Source organism: Pipistrellus kuhlii, unplaced genomic scaffold (genome assembly GCF_014108245.1).
Source record: "Pipistrellus kuhlii isolate mPipKuh1 unplaced genomic scaffold, mPipKuh1.p scaffold_m20_p_3, whole genome shotgun sequence".
Lineage (NCBI taxonomy): Eukaryota > Metazoa > Chordata > Mammalia > Chiroptera > Vespertilionidae > Pipistrellus > Pipistrellus kuhlii.
The window spans coordinates 110,924,617-110,938,332 of record NW_023425529.1 but is presented as its reverse complement, the minus strand read 5'-3'; the positions used below and the strand labels follow the sequence as shown (position 1 = coordinate 110,938,332).

The 13,716-nt window shown below is 41.3% G+C and overlaps 1 protein-coding gene across 4 annotated transcripts in view; it reads right to left on the bottom strand.

Moving 5' to 3' along the window:
• Positions 1-2,177: 2,177 nt before the first annotated feature.
• TSC22D1 (TSC22 domain family member 1) overlaps positions 2,178-13,716 on the bottom strand; it is a 131,382-nt gene continuing 119,843 nt past the window's right edge. For 2 of the 4 annotated variants that reach the window (XM_036456186.2, XM_036456194.2), the window contains exons 2-3: positions 4,631-4,682; positions 2,178-3,539 (exon numbers count right to left, since the gene is read on the bottom strand). In XM_036456186.2, coding sequence (XP_036312079.1) covers positions 3,282-3,539; positions 4,631-4,682 — 310 coding nt within the window. In that variant the 3' untranslated portion in view covers positions 2,178-3,281. Of the gene's footprint in view, positions 3,540-4,630; positions 4,683-5,094; positions 5,466-5,741; positions 5,862-13,716 lie in introns of those variants that run through there. The other 2 variants (XM_036456195.1, XM_036456192.2) reach the window with 2 other exon arrangements.

The window sequence follows — 13,716 nt, the reverse complement described above, 5'->3', positions numbered from 1 at the left end:
GAAAAAAATCTAATAATGAAGAATGCCTCAAAAATGCATTGACCGAATTTTTTGCATCAAAATCACAAGAATTTTACAACAGAGGGATTAAAATGCCTCCTGAGCGTTGGGCACAAGTAGTCGAAAACAACGGCAACTATATTGTTGATTAAATTTTGTTGTATTGTTTAAATAAATTCAATTTAAAAAAGTATTAGAAAACGACATTAATTATTACTAGACCTAATATTTACTCAGGGGCATTCATATCTTTTCCCTTAGGTTGTCAAATAAAAAAAAAATGACAACAGCCAACACAATAACTGTATGGTGTGAATGAATCAAAATCATACCTATTTTTTGTCAGATCAGCAAAAAAAATGTTTTTATGTGTACCACAGAATTTGTATAATTAGTTTATACGTGTCCCAAGATGAAAAAGGTTGAAAATTTCTCACTTGAGCATGTTTGGTGATATTAAAACAAACATATATGGAAAAATACATTTTTATTTTAATGCATTCTTATTTCACATACAATATTCAGCTCCAAAATGTCACAGGAGTGCCACATTTTATTTGTGTTGTTTTTTAATGATTTTGTTGTGTGTGTTTTTTAATAGATTTTATAGAGGAAGAGATAGAAACATTGATGAGAGAGAATCATCAACTGGTTGCCTCCTACACACCCTATATTGGGGATCAAACAGGAAACTTGGGCATGTGCCCTGACAGGGAATCAAACCAGTGACCTCTCAGTGCCTGGGATAATGCTGATCCACTGAGCCACACTAGCCAGACAGGAGTGCCACATTTTAAATAAAAAGGCCCAAATTCCATTTAGCAACCTAGAAGAAAGTTCTCTATCATCTGAATGATATATTGACATAAAATTTTTCAAATTTTCCACAATTACCACCTCTGACAATTGAGGATCTTTGTTGAAAACAGAAAGGTAAAATGAATAGAGATTTTATTCACTATAGTTTTCTTCTTAAAGGACATATAATTACTACATAAATATCCCTTTAAGCTAAAGTTATATAATCTTTAAGTTAATTTGACAAAGATTTTTTTAAGTCCTTTCCAATTTCCCTAGACCAGTGGTTGGCAAACTGCGGCTTGAGAGCCATGGTTTGCCGCTGTTGACTAATGAGTTCGCCGACCACTGCCTTAGACCATTGCCACCGGTTTATGGTGATCAGCAGTTACTGTTCACCATGAGCTTTGTGTGGCCACACCAGTCACTTTTGAGTTTTGTAACACACACAGACACACACACTCTCTCTCTCTCTCTCCATTTCTTTTCTGGTAACTCCGATGTTGCATTCGCCTGTCCATCTCCCAACAGCTCTACGTTAGAGAATGAAGGATTCAGAAGAATTAAGTCCTTGTAGCGCAAGGCCTTAGATGAGCCGGCGAGCTGGGACGCCGGTTCCCACTGGGTGGAAGGGGCGCGGGAAGAGCCCTTGCTAAGGTCCGTGGGCGGATGACAGAGCTGGGAAATCCACTGTCTCAGGAGCTGGCCTTGCTCCTAGAACAGTGCGACCCCTCAGGCTCACTTCTCAGGTGCCCATTTGCTTTAGCTTTTAAATTTTACACTTTGGCTTTTAAGGAATCAACTGGGAGGGATACCCTTGTTCATACCACTTCACCTTCAGTAGAGGAAACCCAGCTTTTGCTTGGACATTACCAGGAGACAGAACCTCAATCCACAATAGGAAAGACATCCCAACTCAGGGTGTTCTTAAAGTGGGAACTAGCTTCTTTAACTCCCATCTTTTCATCCTAAAGCTGCTTAGTGGGATTATGTACAGAATAAGGTTCATTCTCCACAGCTGGTGAATATTGGAAGATTAAGACTTTCATGGACTCCTAGAAATTTAAAGACACAGGTGATCTGAGAGACTATTTCTTTCAATATCCCACCTCAGTCCTGAGAGGTGAAGCTTTTGTCCAGGTCACACTAGTCTGAAGAACTAAGCTCTTGTCTCCCTCCACAATAGTCTCTCTACCCACACAGGCTGAAATAATGCAATGTCTATGTCCTTTTACTTCTATAGGCGAACCACTAGCACTGCCACTTTGTCCAACCCTTTTATCCTTCAAGATTTTACAAGGCAAACTGTTTTAACTTTAGCTAGAAATAGTTGTGGGAATGATTGCAATCATGTTAACACTGTAATATGAAAACACTTGTTTATCAACATTTTATATGCTTTATTGAAAGTTGACAAGTGCAACAGTTAAATACAGTGACACCTTACAACTGTGTAGAGAACATGCACAGAAACATATGCATATAACTACTATACAGGTACTAGGCAGAACCCCCTACCGGGAAATTCATCTCTAGCTAAAACTGATCATTTTCCAAAGTATTCAACCAGCTCAATCAAAACACTTCAATGAACAGGAATTTACTTCAAGATATTCAGCAGCTATAAGATTTCAGATTACACAAAGTGACTAACTGGGCCAAATTCTTAAAATTTCTTTAGGTGTGGTTTTCTTCTCGTAGCATTTTTCATGTAATTTCTATATAAAGACAATCCACACCTCTTCAGACAGCCAATGAAACATCTAAATTTCAATCTGTACAACCTAAATAGTAGTTAGTCCTCTATGGTACAAAATAGTTATACTACATACACAAATATATAATAAGCAAAACATCCTTCATGGTAAGACAGCCTAGGTCCCAGCTACCTGTCACCTTTTAGTCACTCTAATACGTTTTGTGTCATCCACTGTTCAGCAAGAGGCACACAGTGCAGTTGTTGGTTTTTATGGATTTTGGTGACAATGAACGGTTTCCCCTCATGTTAGAAGAGACTATGCACCAGTCTTTCCTTTTACCTCCCTTTCAAGTTCCTCGCAAGGAGAAGAGGAGAGGACAGTCCAGGGGAGCTCCACTGCTCTGCAAGCCCATGCCGGACACTGTGTGCGAGCAGGAGGACTTGGTGGTGAGGGCAGGGAGCAGGGAAGGGGTGGAAAGGCACACAGCTCCTCGGCATGAATTAAACCATTTCTCAAACATCTGCCAAGCTGCATGAGGTCCCAGTATATCCATGCTAATTCTCTCATTCACCTTTAATTCACCCCACTAAGAAATTTCTTCAAGCCAAAAGCACATGGGTGTTTAATACTGGAAACAAAAAGAGATAATGACACATATCAGTCTCACGTCTCTTTCGCAGCGAGCAATGAAATGGGTGGTTGTGGAGGTGGACTCCCCCTAGTATATCATCTCAGGTCTGTAGAGCTCAGAAGCAGCAGCCAGTTCTGTGGGGGGTGTAGGAGCTACGAGGTTGGTCCTGAGCCCTGGGAGGCCGGCTGGGTGGGGGGCTGCGTGGTCCCCTGCAGCTGTGTGGTGGCAGGCGGGGAGCCAGTCTGCAGCTGGGCCTGAAACTGGGCGAGCTGCTCAGGACTGGCCAGTGTCTTCAGCAAATTGTTTTCCTGCTCCAGCTGGGAATTTTTCTCTATTAGTTCTTTGATTTGCTCTTTGAGGACCTCCACTTCCTCTCTAACCGCATACATCAAATGGCTTTTCACCAGATCCTAAAAGGGAGAGGAAAAAGGGGGTTTAACTTCCTACTTACTATTTCCCAGGCACTGTATTCTAAAGTATAATTTTGCCTGGTTCTCCCTAATAAATCACACAGCCTGCCTTTATTGCTCACTTAATGGCAAGAGGGAAATCTACTGAATGCAATCACAACAGTACAATACTTTAAGTGTAACGTGTAACTGATGAACTTCTTAAGTCTATGCTCTTTTTGCAGCCCGTAGACAACAACGCAAACAACCACGTTCCCTCTGTGAGGCGGCAACTTGCACAGGCTCCAGTCGCCAAGCAGGAGCCGCGCGGGGATGTCCAGGCGCCGGGCTCCCGGCAACTGCAGCCGCGTCCCCGCCCCCGGCCCTCCTCCCGCCGGCGCCTCCGGCACCGGCTGCAGCCAGTTCCTGGGAGCTGCCGCCGCATTTTCCTCCCTCCACCGGCCGCCCCCCTTTTCGTGATTAAGCTGACATCACAGAAACCTGGGCAGACGTTGCAGCCAATGAGAGCTCGATTTATTTATAGCTCCGAATTAAAAGGTTCAGAGTTTGCCTAGCAACAGTGGGCAGAGAATCCCGTGAGAAGAGCCACAGGCGCTGCTCCAATAACAAAGAACGGCCAAGGCGGAAATAAAAAATAGGAGAAATCCAAGCGCCGGCTGGGAAGACAAAACTTTTTTCGGATTCGTTTTCATTGTGCAGCAACCTCTATCACTTGGGTCCATCTGTGCCCAGTCACTTCTGGGGTCTCCGCCCCACCCCGGGATCCCCAGCAAACCTCGGGGTCTCCGGGAAAGCCACGTCCCCGGCGCTGTGCTCGCGGCGGACACGCCGGGCCAGCGCTTCCCCAGCGAAGGGACCTCCGCGCCGGCCACGCGCCGGGGAGACCCCGATGCTCGGCGCCCCCTCCCCTCCCCGAAGCACCCGGCTGGCGGCTGGCGGCTGGCGGCGGCGGAACGGAGGCAGTGCAGGCATCTCTGAATGTATGAAAAGCAACCGTCATCTTAACTATGCATGCACTGCTTCCATCCTCAGACATCTCGCTTTTTGTGCTGTGCCCACATTAGTACAAATGATTTTTAATCAGTACATACCATTGCTTGCTCGATTTTGTTGTCAATAGCTACCACACTTGCACCAGAGGAGCTGGAAAATAAAAATAAAGGGGGGTGGGGATGAATAAATGGCATTATCTTAAACGTCCAACAAACACACAAAAAGGACTGCCAAATTCTGTGATGTTTCCAGCATCGTTTTTGAAATATTCTTTAAGGCTATGGAACATATTATCCTCCAGAAAACATAAGTCACTCTCTTAATATCCAGGCATTTCCCTATTTTAGTGAGCCACAAAGGGCTAAATTACATAATGAGCTAAAAGCTTGTTCCCTGGCCAGGCTGGCGAAAAGAAGGCTATTCCAAACATTGCAAAAAGCAGCATCCATGTCACCAGGCTCTCAGCAATGGACAAAGGAATTTGCCTGCCTATCTTTCTTTCACCTGCATTACTACAAGTATCTCGAGTAAATAGAAAACACATATCCCAGCCGACATTTACCTATTGTCAAGTCTCACAGAGGCGTTTTCAGTCCCCAGCAAGGATGACAAGAAAGAAATTGAGAAATGTCTCAGTTGGTAAACTCCTAGATCCATCGCCACTGGTCTACACCATTGGGATTTCATGCAATTGCAGCCAAAAACACCCTCGCGGCAAAAATAAAAAAATAAAATAAAGGAGGGAGCCTCAGCAGCCTTGTCTGAGCTAGGTAAAAACCTCCTAGCTTTCTGCTGCCGGGAGAAATAGGAAACAGCTGCCTTAATTGACGGAGACCCGGCTGGTTCCCGGGCTGGGAGACCAGGGAAGAAGATGCCGACCACAATGCCGCGCTGAGCAGCCTCTGGATCGGCGCCGGCTCCACTAGGACAGACGGGCTCGGGGCTCGGCGCAAAATATAGCGCGGGCAGCGCCGCGCCAATTGGCCGGCCCCGCCGAGCCGCCCCGCCCGCTCCCGCCCGCCCCCGCCGCCTCCCCTCCCCCGCCCCAGCCTCCAGCCCGCTCCGCCGCTCGGTGGGCTGGCCCCGGCCGCGCTCGCAGGGCCCGGCGCGGGGCCTCCGAGACCCCCACGGCCTCGAAAAGCCGGGCCGCCGCCTGGGCAGAACGTCCCGACTCCGGGAAAACACGCTCGGGGCCCCGCACGTGCTTACGGTTATGGAAGTCAGACCCCGTCCCCGGAGCTGCCGTCCCCGCGGCTGCAGATCCGCAAAAGCTTCCTATTTGCAACCAGAACCGCCCGAGCTACTGGGCATGCCCAGTCCCACCGCTAAGGCTAGCAGGAGCTCGGGTGTCTCCATTTCAATTATCTAGTTCTTACAGGCAGCAGTAACGGAGGATTTTATAGGCGGCGTTATTTATAAAGATAATAACCCTACCGTAATAATACTTCTTTTTAAAAGCCAGTGAATTTTACACTTTAGCTTAGAGTGAAAAAAAAAAAAAATCACATTTGCTTTTTGAGAAATACTACCTTTCCGTGAATTTGTGACTTGTAGGAAAAGACATTACATAGTCAGCTAGGCACATATATATATTGAAGCAAAAAGTAATCTACGAGGTAAAATCAAGGGGATCCTCCCCAAATATCCCTAAAAGCCGGAAGCTTTAACATAGCCATCACTTCTTTTTCCACTTATAGCTAGAAAAATCAATCTACAGGTTGAATCCTACTTAGATCTGTTTTCAGTAAGTTCCTAATGCAAATTTTGGGAGTTTAATGGCTATTTTTATAAGCTTAACCCTACAGAGGGGCTGAGGAACTGTAAAATATGTATCTCACCTTTTTGGCCACAATGACCAAATAATTCCCTTCTCCAAATTCAAATCAAGAGATCTAGTGTAAAATAGCTTAACCCGTTACATATTTCCTGTATTCACTTTAAATATTTTCAGGGATGCATCATTTGAGGTAACAATAATAATGAAAATTAAAGACCTTAAATTTGCTTACTATAAATTGTAAAGTTTGCAACTCAATGCAGTTAAAAAGCAAACTTAACCTCGACAATACTGCCCTCTAATGGCATAATAGTATAAAACCAGAAACCAAAAAACACTAGCTTTCTAATCCATGGACAAGTTGTGTCATCACAAATAATTCCAACATAAAATTTGATTATGGGATATGTTATAGACACACACACACACTCTCTCTCTCTCTCTTGTCTTTTCTCTCTGAAACAAGCATTCTCCCTTTTAATTTAGAACACTAATTGTCATCAGAGCCTTTGAGACATTATTTTAAATTGACCCAATACTGGCCCAGGGAGGATTTGGTTTTAAAAACTCTACACAGTGATTAGGAACCAAATCTGGTGAATGAGGTGATGGAAAGGGCAACTCTCTTCTTGATTAAAAACTAAAGAGTGATTGATTATAAAGCAATAACATTTAAAGGTTCATATTATTCTCCAAATTTCAAAGCTTTTTGTTCATAACAAGAAAAATTTGATAATATATTTATTTTATAAAAATTAATATGTATACTATACTATCATGATAGAAATTTGAGGAAGGCATCCAGTTTTTAGTAAAAAACAAACAAAAACAGTATGTGGAAGCTTAAAAATCATAATTTGAAGAACAGGCATATGGTCTCTATATCTATGAATGCTAGACAGAATTATTACCTACTACAAATAGTTTCTATATTTAAAGGTTAAAGTTATCACTAAAACTATCTATAATTAAGTTTATTTACATATTTGAACTGCACAGAAAAAATTAAAGCATCATCTTAGGTTAGAGATTAACCAAAGAACATATATGCTAACCCATGGACAGACAATAGTGTGGTGAAGACCTGGGGAGGGGAAGGGAGTGGGGGGGAGGGGACCAATAGGGGGGAAAGGTGGACATCTGTAATACTTTCAACAATAAAAATACATTTAAAAGAATAGCAATTAAAAAGCTGGAAAAAACACACCTTAAAGTCATCTACAGAAATAAATTTAAAATTCCCAGCTGAAGTTTAAATTACTGAATTAACTGAATTTTATTTATTCATGATGTTCTTAAACACAAACAGAAATGTTTTGTTTTTCATTCATTTCAACTGATCTTCCATTGTATCAAGCTATAGAAGCCAAAATACAAGCATATTTAACCCATATATCTTACAGTCATCTCCAATATTTTGCTATTCTAAATAAAATTGTAAGAAATGTCTTCGTGTATACATCCTTGAACATTTTTGTATATATTTCTGGAATACTTACAGGACCAAAGATATGCAACAGAAAGGATTAGAAACACATTTCTTTTCATATTTTTCAATAAATGTGCTAGATTCCTTTAAAAATAGATTTTTGTATAAAAACTAAAAAGATACTTTTAAAAAGAAGGCAAAGAACTTGGAGGAATGCTCCATGGAGGAAAACCCATAAGTCAGAAATTGCTGAAGCACAGATGGCTAATTACTCTCAAAGATTCTTCTCTTTGCAAGACAACATCAAGACAAAACATCTGAGGCTAAAGTCCAGCCAGAGCTCAACAAAGGCGAGTGGAGAGGACGGAGACACTGCCATGCCTCCAGGAGAGACTCCGAGGGCATGGAGATAATCACCATCCTCAGCATTGGGCAGAGATCAGGTCTCACTGCAGTGAGGAATCTGGAGCACAGGAAACAGCCTGGACACTGAAATTAGATGTTTTGTTGTTATTGTATTTGTTTTTCTGTTCCATTTTGCCTAAGAGCCTTTTCCCCTGGGTTCGTTTAATCACTTCTGCATATCAGTAGCACACATCCTAGGATATGAGAAGAGGAGCAAGGACAGGACCTGTGTGTTTCTAATTCAGTAACGTGCTTTTCTTCCAAACTTGATCTGATTTGACTAATATAGGTTAACAGTTTGGAATCCATCACTCAAAAAGGATAATCTACATCTCCCCTGTCCAAACTCCTTACAAATCTAAAGTGACTGCTAGAGAAGAGGCTAAAGCATATCTCCCTGCACCTGCCAAATCCTTGTTGTCTGGGACTGCAGGTCACATTCCTTTTCCTAGTTTATTCTCACTAGACTCTGGGAATAGGGTTACCAGGTCTAGCAAATGAAATTATAGGATCCTTGGTTAAAGGTGACTTGCAGATAAATAACAAGTAATATTTTAGTGTCGGGTCCCACATACTGTCAGAACAAGAAGCAATTCAAAAGAAATCAAAACAAGAAAATTTAAACTTATTTTAAATTTCCTTGATTTCTATGGAAAAGTTGGAAGATAAAGGTGAGAAACTCCATCAAAAAGTAGAATAACCCTGTGTGAGGGAAGCATCCAGGAAGCAGAGTGGAGCGTGGGGGTTGAGGGGTGGGAGGTGGGGGGTTAAAGACCTGGCTTTGTGCCGCTAGGCTTGTACCATCTACTATTTGGCCCCGGACTGTGGACAGGAGTTGCAGCCACCAGCCAGGCTTCCTGCCTGTGACCCATGGACAGTCAAGAGATTTTAACTGGTCTTGTCATTTCTCTTGGCACAGGCTGGTCAAGGACCAATGGCTGAGAGCAACCAAACACAGGGTTCAGTCATGAATGGGTTTTTGCAACAATTTCAACTAGGTCATCAGTCGCTGGTTTCCTAGGGCAGCCCCTCCATGTGAATTGCTTACTGCACAGGTTCGCCCTTCCAGGTCTTGCAATCCAAAGCTCTGGACACAGAGCCCGGCAGTATTCAATGGTAATGTAAAAAGCACAATAAAATTTGAAAAGGGTGCCGTGCAAAAAAGAAAAAAGAAAAAGAAAAAGAAAAAGAAGTGGAATTAATCTAGAAGGTCCAACACCAAAATATAATGAATTCCAAAAACAAAGAACAGAGGAAAGGACATTATAAAGGAAACTAATGGCCCGGTGCATGAAATTTGTGCGCATTAAAAGGGAATTAATTAGAGGAAATATTTTAATATTGCTATTTGCCCTTTCTCTGTAATAGATGTGTCAGAGATGAAAGAAAATTAGTAAAATGTGTATGAAAATCTCCCTCCTGTCAGAGTCTGAGGCACATCGTGGAACCTAGAGTCAAGTCCCTGCCCACCATGTGTGCCTCAAAATCGTTCAAGACCCAGTCCCGGCCGGCTCCACCCCCATTGGGTGAGACCTAGATCCGGCCAGCCACACCCCCCATCAAGCCCCTCTGGATGGGGGGCACAGCCTCAGGTCCCCCAACCTGGCACTGGGTGGGAAGCGCAGTCAAGCCCTCTGGACAAAGATCCCCTGGCCCAGTGCCAGGGTGAGGGGCGCCTTCTGAGATCCCGGTCAAGCACTGCCAGTCGGGGGAGGGGGGGGGGGGGGGAGTATGGCCTGAGGTCCCCCAGTTCCCCTTTGCATACTTGCTCCTGATTGGCTGGTGGGCATGGCTTGTGGGTATAGCGGAAGTATGGTCAATTTACATATTACTCTTTCATTAGACAGAATAATTCAAGATTTTTTCCAGAACTGAAGGGCATGACCAAATGGCCACCACAATAAATGAACAAGCCCTATTTGTTTCCATCATGATAATCAAATCACTTGGACAAAATCCTAAAAGCTTAAAACAGAAAAGGGAAAAAAATTACAAACACAGGGACTAGTATCAGAATGGCTGGCTGTGTTGGCTGCCAGAGAACAATGGAGAAAACATCCTTAAAATTCTGAAAGAAAAATATTTTTCAGTTGGCCAAATTATCATCTAGGTGTAAAAGTAGAATAAAAACACTTTCAGACACCAAAACTGAGAAACAATAGAAAAAGGGTTAAAAAAGATGAATAAATCCTAGAGATCTGCTAAACAATCTTATACCTACAATCAACAATGCTTTGCTGTTGTTCATTTAATGTTGTATATTCCAAAAGTTGAGAGGGGGAGGGGATGAGGTGGGGGGGACAACACATGAACCAGGGACTCAAACATTGGAGAGGAAGAAGGGAATCAACAGCAGAACAATGGGAAAGGAAACCTCAGGACTGCAGCTGCTAAGCAAGCCTAGGCAGCAACTGGTCTGTAAGGGAGCACAAGGCAGGGGAGCTACTGAGAGGGATCTGATGAAGCAATTAGATAAGTTTGAAGACAGTTTGAAGCAAGAAAAATAGTATGCTTATGAATAAAATTTACATTATATTATTTTTATTGGTTTAACTTCTAAAAAGGTTAACTATTGAAAAGATGGTGGGAAGAAAAAATGTGTGGTAACAATGGTTTAAAAGTGCTAAATTGTAATCTATTAGATGTAGCTTAATTAGAAAATATAAAAATTGAAAAAGGAAATGACAATATAAATATTTTACATGGACATGTTTAGGCAAATATGAGAAGACATAAAAATGAAAAGTAGCTGCTTCTGAGGAATACACTCAAGGACTGAAAAATGAGGATCTGCTAATATTGTTGTTGTTGTTTTCTATTCACTCTATTTGATCTCTCAGTATGTTCAGGCATTGCTTTTATTTTAAAAAATAAAACACTGTATTTTAAAAGTAAGAGAGAGAGAGAACGGGATCTGCAGAGGATCCCTCTGCTCCCAGGCTTCGGCTGAGCACTTTTCAGCACATGCTACCTTAGGAATGAGACTGGGGAAAGAGCCATGCAACAGAAGCAGGCAGAACAATTTTTGGAAATCATATAGGGTCAGGAATAGTTGGTGTTACTATCAGCTGGAATTAAAAAAAAAACAACACAAAAAACTTGTAAACGCAGGTTTATTCCCACTAGACACTGGATGAGACAGTGAACATTAAAAGGGAATTAATTAGAGAAAATATTCAGAAGAATACTATCAAGGCAGTAGGAAAAAATTAGTTCTAGACTGAAGGGTATTTTGGTCTTCTATATAGTTTAAAAGGAAGGCTTGAAAAGTTCAAACTGTTTCTAAGTAACTTAATTTTGTCCCAAAGCAAAGCTCACGGATATTAAATAAAATATAGTTAGCATCCAATAATTTATAATGTCTGGTATCCAATGAAAAGTACCATACAAATAAGCAAGAAAATATGACTCATAAGGAGAAAGAAAGCCAATCAATTGGAATGACCCAGATATGACAAAGATAATATAATTCCAGTCAAAGAAATTAAAACAGTTATTATAACCATATTTTACATGTTCAAAAAAGTAGAGGAAAACATTAACATATTGAGTAGAGGTATTGATGGTATAAAAGCAACCCAAATAAGATTAATAAGATGAAAAGTACAATGTTTGAGAAGAAAAATACACTGCGTGGGATTAACTGCAGATTAGACAGGGATGAAGAAATATTAGTGAAATATTAGCAACAGAAAGTATCCTATATAATAAAGAGCTAATATGCTAATTAGACTGAAGAGCAGCACAACCTGCCGGATAACCCTCTGGAGGAAGCAAGGACTTTGCGGGCAGAGGCGGCTGGGGCTGCAAGGGCTGAGCCCCTTGCACGGATTTCAAGCATCGGGCTTCTCATCCAAAATAAAAGAAAAAAAACTGAAAAAAGAACAAACGAACAAAAAAGAAAGAGTCATTGAACTTTGGGGCAATTTCAAGCAAACATACACTGAGTGTGCAGATTATTATAACCTCTGAACGCATAATAATCTGGCCACTCAGTGTGTGTGTGTGTGTGTGTGTGTGTGTGTGTGTGTGTCTGTGTGTGTACACACACACACACACACATATATTTTAGAGGCCCGGTGCATGAATTCGTTCATAGGTGGGGTCCGGCCAGCCTGGCCATGGGGAGGAGACATGGGCAGTTGGCCAGCCTGCCTGCTGGTAAAACTCCTGGTCGAGGGGACAATTTGCATATTAGCCCTTTATTATATAGGATATACACTGAGTGGCCAGACTATTATGCGTTCATAGATTATAATAATCTGGCCACTCAGTGTATGTTTGTTTGAAATTGCCCCAAAGTTCAATGATTCTAAAGAAGAAAAAGAGGGAATGAGAGAAGAAAATAATGGTAATTTTCTTCAAAGTTTATTTAAGCAATAAATCCACAGATCAAAGAAGCAAAACAACCTCAAGCAAGACTGTTGAACCTCAGAGGGAAGGCAGGGGACAGTAGATGGGAAGAGACCAACCAAGGAACTTGTATGCATATACGTACAACCGATGGACACAGACAATGGGGTGGTGAGGGCCTGAGGGGAGGGAGAAGTGAACTGGAAGAGGTTAATGGGGGTGGAAAGAGGGATACTTTCAACAATAAAAAAAAATTTTTTTTTAAACCTCAAGAAAGAGAACTGTGAAGAAAACTACAAGTTATATCATAATTATCATAATCAAATAGCTTAAAACCAATGATAATTTAAAAAGTCTTAAAAGTAGAGAAAAGAAATAGTAATACACAGAGCAACAAATAAGAATTGTAGCAGACTTCTGATTGGAAACTAGACAGAAGCTAGACAGAAGACAGTACAGCAATATTTTTAAACTGCTAAAAGAAAAATCTTAATGTCCAATAAAAACATCAGTCAAAATGAAGGCAAAAATCATTCTTTTTCAGATATCTAAAAGCTATAACAATTCATCATTGGCAAACCTACACTATAAGAAACTTTAAAATAAGTCCTTCAAGCAGAAGGGACAATGGATACCAGAAGGAAATTTAGATGTATACAAAAAAGTGAGGAGGAACAGAAATTGTAAATACTGGTAAGTGATTAAATAAAATAAATAAATCCCTATTTAAAACTCTTTTAAAAAGAGAAAGAAAAAATTATAGCAATGTATTGGGGGGGGGAGGACTATAACATATGTAGAACTAAAATGTATGACAAAAATATAATACAGACCAAGAGGCTTTCCACTTGAAAGAAGGCTGTGGTAAGTTAAAGATGTGCGGTTGACCCTTGGACAACCTTGGTTTGAACTGCGTGAGTCCACCTATAAAATGATTTTTTTTCAGTACATATCTGTACTGTTTTGGATTTGTAGTTGTGAGTCTGCAGAAGCAGAGGACCAACTATACGCATGCATTAATCTTCACCATTTTATATAGAGGACTTAAGCATCCATGGATTTTGGTATCCACAGAGGTCCTGGAACCAATCCCCCACAGATATCATAAGTTTTGTGAAGTCAAAAGTTATATGTGATTTTTGATGATGGCAGAAGGGTTAGTACCCTAAACTCCTTTTTGTTCAAGGGTCAATTGTATACTACAAACTCTAAAACAATTG